The following is a 22032-nucleotide window of genomic DNA, read 5'->3' as shown; positions in this document are numbered from 1 at the left end:
TTCTCAAAACATGTATATTGTTTCTTTCCTCTCAGTGAACCCAACACTATCACTAAGGAGGTTATACTTACAATCATTTTCTCAGATATACTAAAATGTGACACAGACGTACCATTTAGTCGAATACTACCTAATGAAAAAGGTATGCATGAGTCTCATTTTATTCCATTAGGTAACACATCATGACACAGCAAAAAAGAACTGCATTAAAAACCTTTTATGAATGACCAGGTATGCACCACGACTACATTTTTAAAGAAAAAAAAGCAATTATAAACCTGCTGTCTGAATGAATATAATATGTAGCCACTGTCATTTTTCACCATAGTTAGTCATTACTCAGTCTGTTTAGTTAGAGTAAAATATTTGGTTTTCCATGTCCTTGAGGAGAAATTAACAATTGCACAGATCATGAAAATGCTGCTTTTGAAGTGCAATTCCAACACGATCCCAAAATTAAGATGTGCCAAAGAAGGGAAAATGGCCTTGAGACATTTGTAGATTTTGGTCGAATTACTCACTGAAACTCAGGAATTCAAAGAATTTCTCCTTTTTATGCTGCTTCTCCTCTTTGCAACCCCATTTCAGAATCATAAACTGTATTTATCAGGTTTCTTTCACCGCAACAACCACTGCACTCATGTAATTTTCCAATAAACTTGTGTGCTTGCTACGGCAGCATGTACACCAACACACGGCCAAAAGCCGTTTTTTCACGCCACACGTCCCACAGCGCTCTACAGCAGAGTGGACACCCGTTGGAGGATTGGCGTTACTCCACAGATACCATCTGTGCACCTCGCGGGAGCCTGACGAGTCACAGAAGTGCCTAAGAGTGGTGAGATGAACAGATCCCGGCAGACTGACCCACCCCTGTCCCCACTGGCACTCAGCCAGTTTCCTCCACCACTGTGGCCTCCCCGTCATCGTCTGCAAGTGAAATGGCCATTATGAACCCAGGCCGTAGGGCCTGGCCTGTGCCTTTCTGACCAAGCTAGGAACCCCTCATACTTTCCTGTAAGCAAATGCAAACTGTGCATGGCTATCTGTTTCCTATCACCTCACCTGTAATGGAATTTGTGCTTTTGTAAAGAAATAAATTCTTTAAAAATGGCCAAGCACATTCTCAAAAGGGAAGCTTTCTTGAACCCGGTTCAAGAGCGATCACCCAAATTTTCCCCAGAATAAGTATCCTAACATGCCATATCAGCTGTGTTATATTATTTTTTGCGCTTCTGCGGGTGACACAAGTGCTTGCAATCCTCTCCAATTTCCTCCATCAGGTGATGTCCAACAAAATGCATGAGACCTTTCTTTGTAATGCATCAATAGCACAGCCTTACTGCAGGACAGTTCAAAATGAAATGTACAAATAGTCTCCCCAACAAAAACGCATTTTTTAATACATCTCTTCAAGAATAAACTTGATCCTGAGTCAAAAAATGGGAGTGCTATCGTAAGGTTATGTCTTCTTGTCAAAGTCTTCCTGCGCATGCAACTTTGCTTGGGAACGCAATACAGTAAGATCACTTTGGAACTCCATTTCACTATAGTGTACAGTGTAGTATGAAATAAAAGAGTGATCTCACAGAGTAGAGAAGGAAAGAATTAAAAAATCCAGAAATCGCAGTAGGTTTGGCCTGTTATGAAATGTGCTGAGTTACCAGGCAAATTTTTACTGGGCGTCACATATGTAACAAAAGGCTAGGGCTCAGGACCCCTGCGTTCCAGTTTAGCATTAACTTAAAATGACTTACGTTTGATTAACCCATTCAGGGAATATTCAGATGCACCTGAACATGTATAACATTAAAAAAAAAAAGTTATGAAAAAAAGGTTTAAATAAAACCTTCTGTGTGAAAAGCTTTGCTAATATTAGCGAGGGATGCCCTAAACACTAAAACAGACACTTTGATGTCAGAAAGTGGGCCTCCCTCCACTGACAAGGGAATGGTTGGTTGAATGTAATAAGTGAATGGGTGAACATTGGAGCCCTTTGACTGTTATGACGCTCTGAGACACATTCATGCTCTGAGGAATTCCTTCCTGGATTCTCCCCACTTCACTAATGCAGTTCACTCCTTAGCCCGCAGCAACACGGACCACTACGAGGTCATTCTGTCATCTTACAGCGGCATTGAGTCTGAATATTTGGCACGGCTTGAGACCACAATGACTACAGTCCGAACGTGCTCATCATGAGTGTTACGTGAAAACAACAACAGAGGAGAATGTGAGTGATGTACAATGTAGGGACAGACAGAGATATAACCCTGGTGACTTGGCAGCGAAATGAAGTGTTTTACATCATTGAGAAGTAATCTCAAACGACGTGCAATACAACAGCACACAAGTATGAAAGAAATGCTGGTGAAAGTGACTGTATGACATACTGTACCCATTGAGGGACTGCTCTTATCACTCCTCAGCCACTCAGAATAAAGGACTTTGGGATATTTTCTGTTCTGTAAGAGTCAGAGGTCAAGCTGTAAAAAGCATCAAAGCCAGTCAGTTGAAAAACATAACTGAACAACAGTTTGCGAGCTTTCAAATGCACTTGCACAATGTTGTCTGTGTGTGCCTTAGGGTTGTATCTCAACAGTTACTCACACATCTCGCCCTCTGACCTGGAAGTAGTATCACCATGTGACCCACAAATTCCGGAAAACTCCCCAGTCTCTTATTCACATCAGCATCGTCATACACGTGCATTGCGCTGCACGAACACCTTGCAAATTCACGACAAAATGATGATAATGACAATGATGATAATTATAACAGACAATAATCGTAGTCATAATTATAATGTAAAGTATTAGAAGACCGAGATGCGGTGCAGTGTGAAGTACGTGCAATCGAATGCGCTTACAACCTTCCCTTCAGTAAGTATCACGCATCATACGCAGCCAACACATGCAGAGTTTTAGAACGCCATTTTTCTGCCTCAGTCAGTCACAATCAAACGAGTGACGTAAATGCTTTCGCACTGCTTGCGAGTGTGCTCCACGAATAAACAATGTGGGACCACACTAGAATAGCTCCTGAACAACAGCGGGAAAAAAAGAGAGAGAACAGACAAGAGGTAAAGTATTCTACTCAGAACATCTTGCAGAAGATCCTGGAGTTCGCCTGGACAATGCCAAGACCTTCGTACAAACTATAAAAAGAGTCGCCATTCAGCCACTGGAGAACAGTGCAGATATTACCGGGAAGAACAGCTGCCTTTGTGCTGCTGTTTTCTGTTTAAATAAACAAGTGGATGGGAGCACTCAGGGACTGGTTTGCCCTCTGCGGAGAGACAGGGGTTCGCTGTGTTCTCTGCTTTAACATGTTTAGCGCGGGGGAACGCCACTTACTGCCAGCTAGGAAGTCCTCATCCATCACAGCAAACAAACCCTTGAAAAGGTCTGGTACTCCCTTTTCTTTAAAATGTATTTTTATTTACTTATTGATTGCAAATATAAGTTTCAATTAAAACGGAACGACCAACAGAGACACGCACATACCCACAAGGAGAGACAAAAAAACCAAACAAAAATGAATATACAGAAAGTCTCCCCTCACCACAGAGGTAGTAGTTATGGAAAAAAAAGGCAAAAAATGGTCCAGGTTCAGTCACTTTCTTTTAGATCAAGTGGCTAACCTGTCCGATCAAATGCAATAGAAAACACCGATATACAGTATACTACAATTACTGCAATTATACATTTATTTGACAAAAGACAGATGATAGTTTCAGCCAAGAAAAAAAATCTAAAAATCCTAAGAAACCACGCTTGAGGGACTTCAATAATTGCATCACTGGATATTATCAATTAAATCTAAACGCCACAGTATGTTAAACCGAAGATCTGCTTCACTCAATTCTGAATTCAAAGAAGCAGTTACTACCTGTGCATCCTTGTCTGATAAGAAATTATTTGTGTCACCTGATGTAATTTTGTTCTTATCTGATTATGGGCCCGTTTTGTGAGAGCGCTGAATTTTTAGAGACAACTGAAAAGATAACAAGAGACATGATACAGCCATTTAGTTTCTTCAAGAGGAAACCTTTATTATCACAATTCAGTCTGATTGGCTGTACAGATTGTACTCAGGAAATTTGAGCATCTCTTTTTTTTGCACATCTCCTGATACATTTGTTAGCGGGTTCGTGCATATACATTCATGAAAAGGTTGGAGTTGCTGTTATGTATTTTGGCACATTATTTTGCAGTACCAGTGCCAGGGAACTGGTCCCGGTGTAGTGCCGGTTTTCAATCCAAATGACATCTTAATTATGTTTAAATGAGCTATCAGTGCATTAAATTACATCTGCTTAGCAGGTACTCTTATCCGGAGTGACGTACACGGCTTACAATTTTTTACACATTGTCCATCTATAGAGCTGAACATTTACTGAGGCAATTCTATCTAAGTGCCTTGCCCAAGGGTACAGCAGCAACAGCCCACCTGTAAAACAAACAGGCAATCTTAGGGTTACAAGCCGTGCTCCTTAGCACTACACCGCACTGCAAAACACAGGGCAACCTGGGCACCTGAAACCTCTTACAGTTCAATACCTTCGTAAAAGAAATTTGTTGGTGGAGGCATATCTCGGCAGGTAAAAAAGGCAAGATGAAACTGAAGGTATTTCTTCAGGTTAATTTTTTCCCACGCCAAGCACATTCAAGAAATCAGCAATACAGCTCAGTTAATTGTAAACAGCAGCCCAGGTAATGGTAAGCAACTGAGTAATTGGTAGACAGAAACAAACTATCTGGCATCTTCGGATTGGCAGTTATGAACGCATTTGAAACTGAAGAGCCCAGTCTTAACGCACTTGTTCTGGTTTCAATATGTGAAATCTAGGTGTCTGAAATTAGCTGCCTATTCACTCCAAAGTTCAGCTGGACGAATGGATCCTCGCCAGTCCCACTGATGTGTACAGACAGTTCTGCCACCAAAGTCCTCAGTGAATCACTCGGTTTAACATCCTTTCAGATGTGGAGAAATAACGCCACTGATTTAGGGATGACCAAACGCATAGACTAAGATGCACTTTAGGAAGGACCTCTCAAAGGTTAAGCACAAAGGCATTTCTTAAAAATGAGACCAAATTTGTCAATTATTTGAACACCTATGATTTACATGGGATTCAAATATTTACCAATCAACAGAAAATGAAAGTTACTGGATTATTTTGGTAATCAAATTAATTCTAATTTTCACTCATTATCAGTAAGTTTTCAGTGATATTTTCCTTTCTAAATGATTGTGTGAACACAATCATCATCTGCATACAGCCAGTGCTTGCACAGATATATATACTTTGTCTATCAGATATACACTATTATAAATATACTTTAATATCAGATATTTACCGTGATCGTTCATCAGTGTATGAATGTGTTCAACATACACATTCCAGACATCTACAAAACAACTAGACCATTTGTTCTGTTCATTTCAGTCAAAGATAGCGGGCTTTGCTAGGCTGTCAATCACCACGTAAACGTTTTGCATACCAGAGAAAGACGCGTTTATAATGCATTTTTATCAGCCACCTGAATTCCCAAATGTGAAAGACGAATTTTGGAGGGAGACCTTTACTGCCAGCTGTAATCCACTCTGATTTGAAAATGAGCCCCCTTATGCTAAAAAAAACTGGGCAGTTATTCAAATGCAGCAAATTATCATCACAATTCATCTGCTGTTGTGTTTGGGGACGTTAAATCTCACTGCCATGTACCATTTATGGCTTAGGACCTCAGCCCATCAGCCCTAAGCAGCAGGTTTGCCCTGCTAGCAGCTGAAGCCTTGAGTCAATGTATTTGTATGAGACTGTGCCCACTCAAGATATCCTGCCGCATGACCAAACCGTTTCACCTCAGGACAAAAGGTTTCATTTATTTATTCATTCATTCATTCATTCATTCCCTGTTCATCTGGATAAAATCTTCCAGTTAGGTTGACTGTGTAATTAGCTCCTTTTGATTGCAATGGCTTCAATGTTAAGGGTGAATATGTCTGTATATCTACACTACAGTTTGCATGAGAAGCATCCTTAAGGATTTCCTCCTGGAGGAAAGTGGGGGGGGGGTTCCTCTAATAATGTTGGCTAAATACATTCTTAGCAGACATAAAATTCCACTTTTGTGGAAAATGTCACTGGGAAATGGGTAAAGGCAGTGTGTGCCCCTTGGCATAGATTCCACACTAGCTTTGTCTGCCTTATACTGATCAACGTGAAATAGAGGGAGGTAACACTGATCTTTGATCAGCCCTTAGGATGAATCAGTGTTGCTTGATGTGCCCCACACAGGAATTAATTCTGCGTTTCCAGAAATGCAGGGGAAACTCTGTCTTGTCCAGTCCTCCTGTGGAGTGGTGTCTCTGAGCCTAACTTTAACCTGGAATTTCCACCAGAGGTTGTCAAAAAGGCTTCGACCAACAGACACCAATCTAATAATCGCACTTCTGAAGGCCATCCGGTACTGCGAGTGATATCAGCAAGGAGGAAACCCGGGCTGCTCTTGTCATCCGGAGTACCAGTACAACTTTCACTTGTATCTCCACAGGTGTTCAAGCCATTGAATTATCAGCCTTATGGCGGACTCTGTTGAACAGTTACAGATTGACCATTCAGTGCTGTAAAAATGAAAGACTCTTGTGTTGTCTTGAGCTGCCTAATGTCATTAGTTCCACTATTAGAGTCACTTTTCATACATCACGGGACTCCCTCCTATTAAAGTGCTGCTCCACCTGTAGCCATCAGCTCACATTCCCTCGCTTTTTGTGGAGCGCCTACACTAAACGGCACCGGTCGGCCACTCATTCCAGAAATGATGCCACCTCGGATGCAGTCTCTGTGCACGGCCTGTGGAATTTCAGCTGCAGCTACGCGGCACGCAAATTCTGTTGATTTTGTTTTGTTTTTTTTTTTTTGAGACGTGCAGTTCGGCCAGCTAAACAATCGCGTCAATAGAGGAAGCGGCGGATAATTGGAATCGCAAATTCTTAGCGCGGATTAAATGATTCGCTGGCTGACATAAAACGGAGGTGGGGAAAAAAGCCACACACACACACACACACACACAGAGCAAATGAACAGTGCCTCACAGGGAATGGACTGATCAGGAAAAGTTCTCTTAAAAAATGTTTATTGTGTTGTTACATATTAGTAAAATATAACCGCGCTCTCACATGGCCATCTGCGGCACACAAGTGTCTGTTGACATGCTCCTTAACATGGATATTATGTGAGGGAGCTTTTTAGCAAACTCCAAATTTATTCAGACACGCTCACTTTCCCTGTTAGGTCAAGGCAGACCGCAGCCATTACTGGTAATGAGTGTGGAGTCCTACTTTAGAGGGTTCAGGCACATGAAGTCACCTAAAAGCTGACTAATGGAATCGCAGGGATACAGTGAATGCCAGTGCTTTTTACGGTGTCAGGCAATGGTGTGCCTTTGCAAATGTTAAATATAGCACAGGAGAGATTAAAAACAAGAATTTTTAAGACAGCTACTGGTTTATTCAGAACACTGACATATAATTCAAAGTGGGAGAAATAGTGTGGGAACCTGCACAGTGTTAATCGTATCATTTAGTGCTGGGAAATAGCAGCTTGCTGGTATTCAGCAATGTTTGATAATGACAGTATAGTCTCCCCTGCATTCTTGAGTTTCTGAGCTTCCTATATTAAGCATATATTTCCACTGCTGTGAATACTTAATATGCTGGTAGGATTACAAAAGCAAAGATGGCCACTATTAGAAAGTACATGGGGGGCCTTGAGCTTTTTTCATGTGTGTAACATACATAGTGCATCCTATGTGTGTTTTATGTGTTTTCTAGTTTCATAACACACAGAGGGAAGTGGTGCGCACCCAAGCACTGTCAGCAAAAGGTACAAATGAGAGCCTGGGCAGCCACCATGCTGTCACAGTATGAGCAGGGCAGGTTTTATTTCCTACAGATTTGTCATGCCTCTAAAAATTGGTCCTGAACATTTGTTGGCATTTACATCCATTTCCACAGCTCTGCAGTTTGTTAATAAAATGATGCATTTTGTTCTGGCAAATGAGCCACTTCACTGAGTTCAAAGGTGCTTTCGTAACAGCCGGAATAGCCATTGTTACTGAGTAATTTCATAGGCCTTCACTCACTTCATTATATTGCTGCATTTGGAATGCAAAACATTTTTGAAACACGTGCAAATTTTAAAATGTATAATGTCCTCCGCAATGCAAACAAATCTCTTTAAAAATTAAGTTTAAACTATTTCAATGCGTTTTGAAGAGTTCTGAGCGCTGTTGAGATGAAGAGACTCAGGCAGGGTTAACAGTGGCGTGGTTGAAAACTCTTAACATACTTTGTCTGCATTAAGAGGCAAGGGATTTTTATTTTTTTGAAAATATGTGAACAAAAAAAAAAACCCTGCCCCTGCAGAAAAATGCTATTGAACATAGTGAGAGAGAAATCCAAACAATGCTTTAAGTCGCTCCACAACGGCAATGAAGGGTAAGTCATGGAATATTTCACAATGCTAATGTCACGATCTGAATTATGTACATTTCAATGTTGGTAGCACTCCAAAAAAAAAAAACGACCTGTGTTCTTGTGCTTCAACAGTCAGAATTAGTCATAGAAATCATCAAAGTCGTCGTTTGTGGTGCTGCGGGACCGAGGACGAAGAGCGGCTTCGATGTCTGTGTTGCTGTCGTCCGATTCTCCCCAAAACGCTGAAAGCACATCACATGAAGACGGTTAAACACATCACTTACACAAAACCCGCAAGCAACTTCTTAAATATGAGAAATGACAAGTACAACACAAGGAGGGGAAAAAGGCAACTTCAAATGTATGAAATGACAAGCCAGGAACACAGCAATACCATGACAGTATAATTATTTGTACAGGAACGTCCTGTGAAAGGACAAGTACTGTAGTCACCTATCTGAACATCCCTTATCCCATTTTATACACATGACTTACAGTATTTATACATGCTTGCGGCAGGAATTTGAGAGGGGCTGTCTTTTGGAGGAGTGGCGTTATTGTTTCAGAAAACTGGTATTATGAAATTGCCGATGTGTTGCCCTATTTGCTGGAAAACGAAGAAAATCCTGGTTTATTCATTTTTAGTTTCCAGAGGTACATATTTACACCTGTTATTTTTGACAAAAACACAGGCAAGAACAGACTTTAAATGGAGAAAAAAAACATCCCAAAGGTATAGGTAAGCAGACTGCGACTCTGGTAAATGTAACTGAATGGGATGCATGGCATTTCTCTTTGTACTGAACATGTCTGTGATTGGCTAAAAAAGGCACAGGGAAGGGTGGAGCAGAGCACGCATTGCATACGAAGACAAAAAGAACACGGCAAATGCTGGTGGGTTCCAATATGGGCCTGTCAGTTAGGTCAGTTAACTCATTCCGGCTTTTTTTTTTTTTTTTTTGCTTGTGTTGCACTCTACCTCACTCGTAAGTCTCTTTGGATAAAAGCATCTGACAGATGAGTAAATGTAAATATTAAAGGTAAATGTTGACTCAAAACCTGATTGGACAGTCAATGGCCAGCCCTTTTTCCACACCTCATTTTCAAACCTTTACGCCAGGATAACGTTCGCTGAAAATCGCAGCCGTGCGCCAGCTCCGCCCGTTTCTCTTGTGCCCCGCGAACACGGGTTGCGTTAATACATCGCCACGGGCCTTCATGCGTTCTCACCTTTCGACTGCACGGCGGGAACTGTCTTCTTCAACGCCTTTCCGCTCCTTTACAATCAAACAAAAAAAAAATACACAACACAAACAAACAAGACATCTCAGTCAGAGGCAGCACCAAACTCAAGACTCGCATGTAACCCAGCGAACGCCTCACCGCCCCTTCCCTGCATTCTTCCCCACAATGCGCGGGTGACAAGTAGCAAAGCCTGACCAATTCTCGAGGAAAAAGATTTCCCTGTTAAGCCTGTTTTATAGGGATCGAGCAGCAAAAGAAACTTCCTTGACTTCTGTTCTAATGCTAGTGAAGGACTTCCACGGGGCCCTTTTTATTCATAAGTGTTTTAAGACCAAGGTTGCTGGGTTCCCATAGCATCAGTGATATCACTATGTAAATGCGTGACCCTGGAGAAGGCTTTGATCTGCCTTGATGCATATGCAATAGACTGCTCTACTTTTTAAAGGCCTCCTCTTCAATTTACATCATCACAGGGCCTTTTCAATCTGCCACAATGTATCCCCATCATCTTAGGGTTTATCTTTCATCGATACAGCCTGCTCTTTCTTACTTTAATGTACCATAATAAAGAGGTTTTTCTAGCATCTCAACAGGGGGTAAAAAAAAAAAAAAAAGTCAAAAACAAAACAAAAATCATCAGAAGATTACAATGTATGCATGAACACAGACAGACAGACAGACAGACACAGACAGAGAGACAAACACTGATGCGTGTACACACACACACACACACACACACACACACTCTCTCTCTCTCTCTCTCTCTCTCTCTCTCTCTCACACTCTCTCTCTCTCTCTCTCTCTCTCTCTCTCTCTTTCTTTCTTTTTCTTTCTCTTTTTCTCTCTCTTCCCCACAACTGAAATGCCTTGTCTGCTGGGGACACATCCTTAAAATGATCTCCCTCCAAGTTAGGCTTTGGGCTTGTTTAACACTCTTATGTACTTTCTGCATGTGCAGTCCTATGCTTATGCATTTGCTGCATATTGCTGGAACCCCCCACAGGCTAATGCAAAACTGTTCCATTTCTGGCTGTCACCCTAAGTGCTCCACCAATGATCTAACAGTAGGGGAGCTACATAACCCAAAATGCCAATGCCCAAAAAGGGTCTTGAAAGAGGCAATAACTTTATCACCATGGTGCGTTCCATATTAACACATATCTGATAATCTGATAATCATGTCATAATCTGACATGATTGCTTGATGACAATATTGGTCGCTCATTAGGGAAACAGTAGCCACTGCTCAAGAACTATGATTCACAAATGGCATGACACCATCTGGAAAAAAATCCCATCCATCGCTGCAGCTTGTACAGTGAGCTGATAACCAAGCCTTGACACAGAGCCCAAGCTGGAGTGTCACTTTTCTCTCTCACTCACAGAAGTGAATAGGGCATTTCAACTTAAAGGTTAATTCAGCCATTGAGCGGGGGTGGCCCACAAGTTGCAGCACACAGGGAATTCTCTGACGCTCGCTAACAAACCTATTTTCTCCCAAGGTGAGCGACAGTAGCGACATTACCACAGGAGAAGAGCGAAGGTGGCTTTTATGCTGGGAAGAGAAGGTGCTTCACATCGATTGGCTGCTGTAGAATCCGATGAAGGCCGCCAATTGATCAGAGAACCAGGGGTAGTTATCCCTTTCAAACAAATGGCAACCACTCAGGCAACAGGTACTGTGTGGCTAGCAGGCAACAATTTGACCATTTAAAACAATATACGTCTTGTATTTAACATTCCTATGGGGTTCCACTTTTGGCCCACCCTATACAGCTATCTATACATTTCTACCAGATACCCACTTCATTCTGATAATTCTGAGGCATGGCACACTAAAGCCCACAAGGACAGCTTGCAGCAGGACAATGCTGTCTGACGCTATGTTTCCATTAGCCCGTACCTTATTGTGCTGAAAATGCAATTTCCATTTTAACTAGGCTACATGACTGAAAATGTAACAGCACTGGCATGTGAAAATGGCACTTTCAAACTGGCTGAAGAGCTCAGCCTGCTCCTGCAGTAAGTATCTTTACTGGCTGAGCCACTCAGGATTCATGCAGGAGGAATCTGTCATGTCTGACCATTCGGAAAAGGAGAAGAGGCAGGACACCTTCCAGAGACACGTACACTTCTGCTTTCAGTGGCTGATTGAGTTCTGGTCTTTGTATTAAAGAATTATATAAAAAAGTATTATAGAATTATGGCAGCACCTTCCTAAAATTGATACACCTTTCCATTTTAACTTCAATACCTGGAATAGCATCAACCAGGAAAGGCCTCACACTGTAACCCTGCTGTGGTTTGCTTTGAGAAAATTGTAATCAAGGTGGATGATGCAAGTTCGATTTAACTGATGTGCAGACCTGGGCTGTGTACTGTTTGATTAACTTACATAAGAAGCTAAACCCATTGTTTGAGCAGTATTCAAAAAAAGACACTTATGGACAGTGATACAGGTGTGTGAGTGTTTGGTCTTTTTATGGGGGGTGGGCGGGGTTCTTTTTTTTTTTTAAATTTGATGTTCCATGATGACTCCATTAGTGCCGTGTGTGTGTGTGTGTGTGAAGTAAAATGTTAAAAAAAGTACAAAATGATTTCAGCAAAGCTGGAATGGATATGGTTTTAAATCTTCCCTTAAAGTTATTTGGATACGCTTTTTTTTTTTTTTTAGCTCTTTTCTCCTCTGTGAATCATAGCTGATGCTACCCTGCTTTGTTCAGGAGACCTTAAAAAAACTTAGGTCTTAATTGGTATTCCTAATGTGTTTACTTTGCTTCCACAGTGGAGACTGAAGAGACCCTGGTGGTATACTGACAGACTGCTTGGTAGCAAAACCAACAGCCATACCTGCAGTTACTACATTAGATATTCATATACATTAGATGAATATTAGAGATTATTCATCATTTTGTTTTATAACTGAAAATGCAACTGTTGACGCTGTCATCTGAACGGGGTCTCTTGTCCAGAATGTCCTAATTATCGTTGTGTGGCAAGGACATTTATGTCTCTGCCCGTCAACGTGGCCAATTGCTGTTCCTTGTTCATTTCGGCACACCTGAGGGGGAGATGACAGTTGGACCAGGTTTGTCTGGGCGTGGCTCTCTCCCCCTGCCTTATCACTCTCTCCGCTATCCCTTCTCTCCTTCACGTAATGAAGGCGTTAAGTTTGGCCGACCTCAAACAGCCATTATAGGCTGCCTGTCTTAATCCTTGTTTTATCTTTGTTTTGCTATTTTCCATCTCAACTGGCTGTCTTTTCACTTTTGCTGTCTACATCTGAAATCCTGCTTCATCCACCGTCCTCCGTTTCGGCCCCTACTCTTCCTCTCTGAAAACAGAACTGAGAGCTCTCTCATGCACTGACATTCTGGCTACTGCTTTAGTGCAATGCAATATGGTATTCTTACAGACGTGTGCGGAATCTAATGAATCACATACCAGAGTCTACAACAACAACAAAAAATGGATTTAGAAAGTGAGTGTATCACAATTTCAAATATGTTGAACTTTTAACATCTGTGTAGATATTTCTCATAGAGAGATTAGGTTGTACCACAACTCTTTGAACCCATCTGGTGTGTGGTTTTCAACTGTTCAGAGCAGACAATCTGCAGCCTTTTGCTGGCTGAAGTGACTAGGGGCAGGGCTGATGGTCACCTGTATTCACTACTAAATATAACCAAGTTATTTTTAATGTACTATTACTGTGTGTTTCCCACTTATTTTAGCACTCTGCTCCACTAAAATAAAGACATGAATTATTATTTTTTTTTGATAAACTGTTAAATTCATATCTGGTGATTTCTGTGTGGGCACGTATGTATGTAAATACATACGTTTGTCATTTGGTCATCCTAAATGCCTAGATCTGGTGACAAAATCATTAAGCTTGCAACACTAACTCTACAACAATCTGCTTCTTTTTTGTGCTTTTAATAGCGCAGTCATTTCATTGTGGCTGTGTCTGGTGTAACCAAATGCATGGTTCCCAGTAGCAGATAGGCCTTCACCATTTCGGCATAAGTGAGCAGTGCTCAGCTGTCATGGCAACCTCGTGACCACATCTCTACGTTGCTTCTTCAGTAATCTCTCTGGAGTATTGCATAAATCTGCCCTTAAACTGCAACCTTGGCAGAATGCCAATGCTCAAAGAACTGAGTATGCCCCTGACCTAAATCTCAAAGGATTGAATACCTCTGAAGCCATAACTCCCACAATGCATTTGGATTGAATAAGTGGCTATCTTCATAAAGAGCCTCAGTGGACAAATGACATGGAATAGGTAACAGTACTATACTATGGTAAATTATTGTTGCTTGATAACGAACAGCGCTGAAGTACTTACAGTACATATAGCTTCTCCACAAAGAAACTAATTATTTGCATTATTGGAACCTCTGGTCCCAGCTCAAAATATATATATTATATTTTGTCATTCAAATACCAAAGCCATTCACCATCTGGAACTGGATGCATGACCACAGGCATCTCTAAGACAACCCCAGGGAGGCATTTAATGTAACCGCTACGGTAAAATCACCATGAATATGAGCTGATTCACACAGCAAAGTGACTGCGTTGCAATATTCACTCCTGGCTCAGTTATCAGGTCTCTCTCCTTACGCGCAGGTAGCTCATCCCCTTCCAGCCAGCTATGCAGCTTCACTCCCCACCCCAACGCTACGGCCCCAGTGAAATCGGCAATGATGTCCAATTGGACACGTCTCCTGGAGCACACCCCACCCCTTTCTCCATGACGACAGGCACCATACTGCAGTGGCTTTCAGTGTAAACTTTGTGAAACTTCATTAACTTACACAGCCAGTGTAGTTTGTTTGATGCTACACTGGGTAAGGCTGGTAGACATGCTGACTACTAAATGTGCTCAATTCATGAAACCATTATACTTTGTATATAATCACAGCCATAATTTGTCTACTAGGGGAAAAAAGTATATTTGGTTTGCGAATTGCCGCCTTTTCACTTGTTGCAGTTATCTGCAGTTATCTGGTTTTGCTAGAAGACATGGCAGAAGCTCCCTTGACAGTTAGCAAATCATATCAACAAGTTTATTTTTTAAAACGCTGTTCACGTGACCGTGAAGGGGACTGTATCGCTGATTATGGTAAGTTACATCAATGAATAACTCTCATGTGATTTCATATTTATTTTGGAAAATGGAAAAGCTTAACTTACAGGTGGTGACGACTGCACAGCTGAACTACAAAATGTGCCCTTAAATACTAGTCTGTTCCCTGATAATTTCAATTTTTCAATTTTTAAAACTTTTATTTGATTTAGATACAAAAGGTAAGGCACATGCAGAATATTACAGTTGATTTCACTTTGTCTTCTAGTTGCACCCCATTTACACAAAACACCAGGAAAGTCAAAACACAAGACTCCTATCCTTGATTTGAATTAATTTGAAATTATGACCAAATGGTAATAAACAGACACAGTCCTCATCTGCAATCAGGTAGGTTGTGTAAGGCACAGGGCAGTTATTCTAAATGCCCTCCAAGGTGTGACACTAAGTCCTCAAAACAACAAGCACATTTGCTGTAATTAAGGGTGGCCATGAATATCAGTGTGCTCCAAAGAAACAAGTACCCAAACATTAAACACCGCTCAGTTAATCAAATAATAACAAATTATTCATTAAATAGGGCTAATACAAACTAAATGGGTCAGAAAATAAAGGACTGGTTTTCTTTGAACTACCCATTTCAATCAGTTCACTTAAAACTGCTGTTTTACTAGCATAAACAATACTGTGCTTTGATAAACAGGTGACCTTTCCAAACCACTTATGGTTACACAGGCTGCCTCCAGTGCGTTAAAGTGGGCCAGCTTATCAGCTGGGAAAGCTCTGTGGCCTTACATCACAGCAACAAACTTAAGCCAGTGTACAGCTTCGGCATAGTGTTAGCTACATTACTGAAAGAGCCGTCTTCTAATAAAAAATCTTAACAAAGCAGCTAAAACGTTAACTGTGAACAAGACGAATGATGTTGAGCTGACGTACCATAAAACCACAACCTCATTGTATCAGTACGTGAGACTGAAGCACGCAGAAGAACCGCCCGAGCTAAGCAACTGACGGAAGGGAAAAATCGAGTCACGTATGCCAACACGGCCGCACAACAATGCGACCCTGTCGATCCAGAGGGAACCAAAATCATGGCGAGCACACCGCTGTTACACCTGAGCGGCTCTGCCTTCACACACCGCCACCTCCTGCTTTCCTCATCACAGAGTCACTCCACCCCGGCAGGTTGGACACCGAAACAACACGATAATGCAAAGATTTGCGGGCAATCCAGTTTCGGTGGGGACGACATTCGCGTGGATTTGAGCGCATCAGCTGTGTATTTGCACCCTTAGTAAGGTTAACCTGCACCAATCCGATGACCGGTAATGGACGTGCCTGGAAGCCCGAGGTCATGTCACGCACAGATGTACTGCATGTAGCATGTTTGGGACAATGAACACATTTCAGTTCTAAGTATGCAGTGCATTAGGTGGAGGTAGGTGATGTGACATCTATTCTGCCAGTCGATCTCTATAATGAGCACAATCTCAGGCTATGGTTTTTGTTGTTACATCTCTACATTTATATGTAAAATGAATTTGTTGGGTTCTTGGATTTCTGTTTAAATTAGCTAACTGTAATCAAATACGCCCCAACTCATATTCAGCACGGCTAAGCCCTTGATTTAAAACACGGACAAATACTGACAGAATTTAAATAAGATACAAGTAAATATTTTGAAAATCACATTTCTACTATCACTGACTGCACATAGCTACAGCTTTGTATGGTAAAATGTTAATATTGCTGAGCCTTGACTCCATTACTCCTGATTTTCAGAGCTTTTTTGCAATATCATATTGCACCTGGACACTAAAAATAACTGTCCCTACTTGGGTCAGGTGTTGAAAGCAGCGCTAAGACGGATCACAGTTTTATCAGGGAGCTGGAAAACTGTGGTCTAACTTGCCCCGCGGCTTGCATCTGAGTGATGGGTTCTGCATCAGCCACTTCGCATGCAACCACAGATGCCATGAAACTGCTTAGCTAGCTAGTTATCACTCATCTGGGCAGGTATCCTGAAGTATAACCTCATGACCTCATGTACTTTTATCCAACAATAACAGATTCAGTAAGTGAATAATGATCATTAGATGAATTCTACTTGCAGGTAAGACCAAGATGGTGACCAAGTGCATCTTAAAGAGTACCTATATCTCATAAGCTGTCAGCTATATGAATTTGTATGTTTTTGGGGCTGTGTTACTTAACCAAGATAAATCATACCTTGTAAAAAATCCCCTACCAATCCAGCTACTAGCATATGTTAGAGGAGTACATTTCACTGTTTACAGTTAGCACCATTGCTGTTTTGTACTTTGAAAGAAACCATTTCAATGAGTATCTGCAATTCTTCCACTTTCATATCAGTCAAAGGGCCAGCTGAAGGGTCTGAAAAACATCAAAATGTGTGGGCATTCAAATTTTACAGTCAGCAACATAGGAACGTGCAACTCTGCATCTAAAAAAAAAAAAAAAATAAGGCAAAAGCTTTAGCAATTTACTTTTCTCCCGTTTAAAGATTGACATTCGCAACATTTTACTTTTTTGCCACTATAATAATAACAATAATAAATACATGTTTCAAACAGCAAATTGGGCTATTCTTTCCTATAACTTCCACATCATGGGAATGATCCATCAGCTGTTCCACTTCAGACAGAGACGCGGCTGATTTCAAGATTCTGCTATTACCATAGAAAGCTGTAGATGGCATTGACCCTTTCAATCTAATACTCCATTTCCATAAACATTTATGCCAGTTCATCTTGTGCCGAGTTTGACTTAATTGAGGCAATGATCTGAATATGTAAGACTGGGACAGAGACTGTTTTGCACACCCTGATACACAGAGGGAAATGTGATCTGTAATATGATGCAAATTGCAGCTTCAGCTGGGCTGACTCGCTCTCTTTTTGTGGCCATCAACTGTGTCCCTGTGTGGATGTTTGTGTTTTTTTTTAAATATTATTATTTCAGCTAAAATATATATTTTCCAAAATATACTACTCGGTTAAGTAAAGCACCTATTAAATGATTGTACATAGATGTACTTAATTCAGAACATGACTTTATTACAGTTAAATAGAATGAATTGGAAATAAAAATCCAGACTCAAATCATTAATTATTTTCAAATTATTATTGTGTCATGACCAAGAGAAGGTCAGATAATGGAAAAAATAATCAAAACAAATAAAAAGTCTCTTTTGAAATTCTCACTGGCAATGAACCTGAGGCCACAAGTGTTGGCACACATGATGAGTTTACCCAATTGTATAGAAAACAAGTTGAATATATCGGTTCAGATAATTGCAAGAAAAATAAAAACTATTTTTCCTTCTCAAAATCCTCTCTCTAAATACACTAAGATGGATCTTTCTGGACAAAAGAAAAAAGATCACCAGTTCATCTGGGTCGTTTTCTGGGGTGGACTAACCTGTGGTTATCACTTATTGTGCAGCATTATGTTGTTTTTAAAGGGAAAGACGGATAAAAGCAAGTCTGCATCTGCTTGAGCTAAGGTCAGAATTAAAGAAAAATCACCGGCCCTCTTTCCTGAATGTCATGGAATTTAGCGTGGGCTATGTGAGCGGTTGTGCTAATTGGTTTAAAAACAGATAAATACTAAATAAAGGATGCATGGAGGAAAAAAAATCCATGCATTTTAGGCAAATCTGTCAGAAGATACAACTTTGCTCAATGTCAAGATAGTGATTCAGTTAAATATGAAAAGAATGGGAGTGAAGATGCCGGAAAGGTTGAGATCTATTAAAATAATACTTACCTAACACTTCACGCACAATTAGCACGACCAGGTAGAAAATATTGCCTTTATTTACCCTCGTCTTTTTTAAGCCTCTCTTACACCCACACAGAAATGCTAATAGCTAAGGCACTCCAGAACCACGCTTGTGTAGAAGGCAAAAAGGGGCCACCCCATCATTCCCTTAAAACTCCTACTCCCGGCCCAGTTATGACCCGCCGCAAAATTGTTTTGGACTGTTCAGACATTTAAACATTACATGGGGGTGGGGGGTTTGCTTCAGAGAAAAGTGCTGGCCAGGCAAAGCAGTGCTTTTCTGGGCAGGCCTTGTTGTTCTGCTTTCCTAAGTGTGAGTGCTCTCTGCTGGCCGTGAATGGTAACTGCAGCCACATCTTCACAAAAAAAAAAAAGGAAAAAAAAGGGCTGCTGCTGAATTGCTGGCAAATACGTACAGCTTCATCTGGAGAGGAGGGCCTGATAGCCTCTGCAGAGCTAAAACTGGATGTGCACACGCAGTCATTATGAATTTGTTTTAATTTATTCAAATAAGGTCTGCTTTTTAGAAAATAGATATTGATCGGAGCAAGTGCTCTGTTAAGGGTAGGATTTAGCTTTTAAACTCTGGCGGTCCCGCTAATGTAAGTCTTCGGCAGCACTGCTGTGCAAAAGTAAGCTCAGGGACTGATTCAACTGTCAGATTTAATTGCATTCAATGCTGTATTTTTCTGGATTATATATTTCATGCTGAGTATCTCTCATTAAAAGCTGTGCTTATATTCCCTATATTGTTCAAAACCCTTAACAAAATCTAAGGAAATAATTGTATGTATTATTAAGAGGCATTTTAAATACATTGAGTTATAAGGAGATTAAGCAATTTCCATTTATAAAAATGCAAACATGAAATTGCAGAAAAAAACAGTGCTCGTGTCCATTGTGCTCAGTAATTTTTCACTTAATCCAGATTTTTTATTATTTTTAAGTCACGATGAATACAATAGAGTTTTATCTATATGCATGGGGACATTATGCAGATTTTTTTTTTTTTTACAGTGGAGGATAATGGAAGGAATCGCAAAGGGAGGTGCACACAAAGAAAGAGAGTGACCCCCTCTGGTTGCTGGCCCTCACTGCCACTGGCCTCCAAAATGCCACACACATCGCTTCCCCCCCAACCCCCCAAACCCCCCTCCCACCGACACTCCAACACGCAGGTCCAGCTTCTGATTATGACACTTTGTCTGCGAGTGATTGGAGGGCAATTGCATGAAGACGTCCTGTTGCTGAAGTGGAACAAGCACAGCCTTTGGATTGTGGTGGGATGTTGTGTTTTTTTTTTTTTTTTTTTTTTTTTTTATGATGCCAAGCATCACGTCCGACGCACCGTGGACGCGCAACGCTTACTGATAACGAAGGAGGAGAACTTTTTTTTTTTTTTTTTTTTTTTTTTTTTTTTTTTAAACCCCTCATTTTTGGGCGGTCATCCCCCCGACACCCCCCTCCCCAAAACGCAAAACTGCAACGTGACCCCGGCGAGCAATTGACGGCATGAGAAAAAGGGGGGTCTGAGATGCCTACAGTAATATATTTTTTAAAAAAAAAGGACAATGATTCCCGGATGAGAGGAAGCAGAGGCATGCACCTCAATACAAAAGGGAACAAGTGGCCTTTACACGGAGTACAGCCGCTTGTTAAGGCTCACTCCTTCCTACATCACGGCTTTCATCCCCACTCAACCACAAAATGATTTTGCTTTGCGGCGGCACAATGGCAGCAAAAGATTTATAATGAATGAATCCTTAATAAACTGTTGCCGATCTGTCTACTTCCCCCCATGATTTATAATACAATAAACAGCACATTCTATAAAGTATCTCGCTGAAAAACATTGTGCTGGAGGGGGAGAGGGGGAAAAAAAAACCCTCTGAATATGAAAGACCTCAATTCTCTCCGATGCCATAATAGTGAAATGGGCACATATAAATGCGTTAAGAGTATCTCTTTGCATCTTGTAAAGACTGCATGTATTTAATCTGTAAAGCGTATTAAGACAGAGTCATTGCTATGCAAAACAGCGCCCAATGCCTTTTCTGTCTCCTTTCAGCCTAGTGCAGTGTTTGGCCAATGGGACTGGCCCCCTGCCTCTCATTCTGCATTCATAACATGCAACATTTGCACAATGTATCTCTCAAAGGCCCCTGAATAGAAAGCCTTAATACTCATGTAAACAACTGCAAACCAATTACTTAATGAATCGGGCCCACACATAATGAGGTGCCAGACAAAGAGCTATAAATGCATTTTTTGCACCAAAGCCTCTGCTTTAAACTACAATCCCCCTCAGTCTGGGCTTAACTGGCACATCATAATTATTGTCTATAAGACAACAGAGGCGGCCATTTTTCTTTTCTTTTTTTTTTTTAATTTCTTTTTTTATTTGGGTCCGACCACAGCTCCTTTTGATGTCACTCATCAGCTCGCTGACAAAATAAAGCAAATAATTAAAAAAAGAAGCCGGGCAGCCGCACGCAGCGGTGTTGTGCTTGCGTTCGAGTGCAGGGCTTCTAGGCCACTTGTAGATGCAATAAAGCGCAAGAAGTGACTGTGGTAAGTGGAATGCTTGAACGGAAGCATCCAAAAAATTTCGAAGGGGGGGGAGGGGGTGATCGGGGGGCTCGTGAAGGCGGACAATGCCACCGATCTGTATGTTCTAAGATCCTCAGGCCAGTTGTGGGTGGGGGGCGCAATAAAAAAGGGAACCTAGCAGCTTCCCTGAGGACACTGGCAGCAAGTGTCCAACCCTACATATTTACAACATTTCCAAAGTGCCTTCGGAGCAATGCACAGCACGATCCCACCACACCTACAAACAAAATGGAGCTCGGCTTGTTAAAGAGGGTGTTGGTTTGGCTGGAAGCACCGGGGGTTTGCGTTTTTACAGGAGGGCAGACATTACCCTCTATTCTCCGTTTAGAGGTGTAACGAGAGGCAGACGCAACTCGAAAAGGAGAAGCGGTCTCGTACCCTCGAGTCAGCGTGGTGCCTCATAATCACTGGAAAAATCAAAGGAGATTATTCTCCGTGGCATTTGCCTACCTATTACCTTTGCAAATGGATTCCCCTGTGAAGGGCAGCTCTCTCAATAGCTGCAGTACTGTATCGATTCCCCCTTTTCAGGTTTTTTTTTTTTTAAACTGTAAAATATTAATTCTACACCGGGGTGTAAATGTCGACAATCTCGACTCGCCGATGAGACCACTGCTTTCATAAAATGATGGCAAAGTTGTGCTGACCTTCAAATATGTCCAGCACACACACACACACACACACACACACACACACACACTTACTTTTAAAGCCCTCATCTGAAACCCCTCAGTATGAGATCCCTGTATTTCTTCTTTTTTTTCAGAGGGAAGAGAGAAGCTTTTGAAAAT

General features: G+C 41.3%; 1 protein-coding gene across 1 annotated transcript in view; it reads right to left on the bottom strand.

Annotated features, from left to right (window-relative positions):
• Positions 1-6773: 6773 nt before the first annotated feature.
• Positions 6774-22032, bottom strand: part of kiz (kizuna centrosomal protein) — a 41315-nt gene continuing 26056 nt past the window's right edge. Inside the window, exons 13-14 of the mRNA XM_036542305.1 lie at positions 9715-9761; positions 6774-8726 (exon numbers count right to left, since the gene is read on the bottom strand). Coding sequence (XP_036398198.1) covers positions 8623-8726; positions 9715-9761 — 151 coding nt within the window. The 3' untranslated portion in view covers positions 6774-8622. The remainder of the gene's footprint in view (positions 8727-9714; positions 9762-22032) is intronic.

Source organism: Megalops cyprinoides, chromosome 12, assembly GCF_013368585.1.
Source record: "Megalops cyprinoides isolate fMegCyp1 chromosome 12, fMegCyp1.pri, whole genome shotgun sequence".
Taxonomy (NCBI): Eukaryota; Metazoa; Chordata; class Actinopteri; order Elopiformes; family Megalopidae; genus Megalops; species Megalops cyprinoides.
The sequence above is the reverse complement of the archived record's forward strand: the minus strand, read 5'-3'. Positions and strand labels throughout refer to the sequence as shown.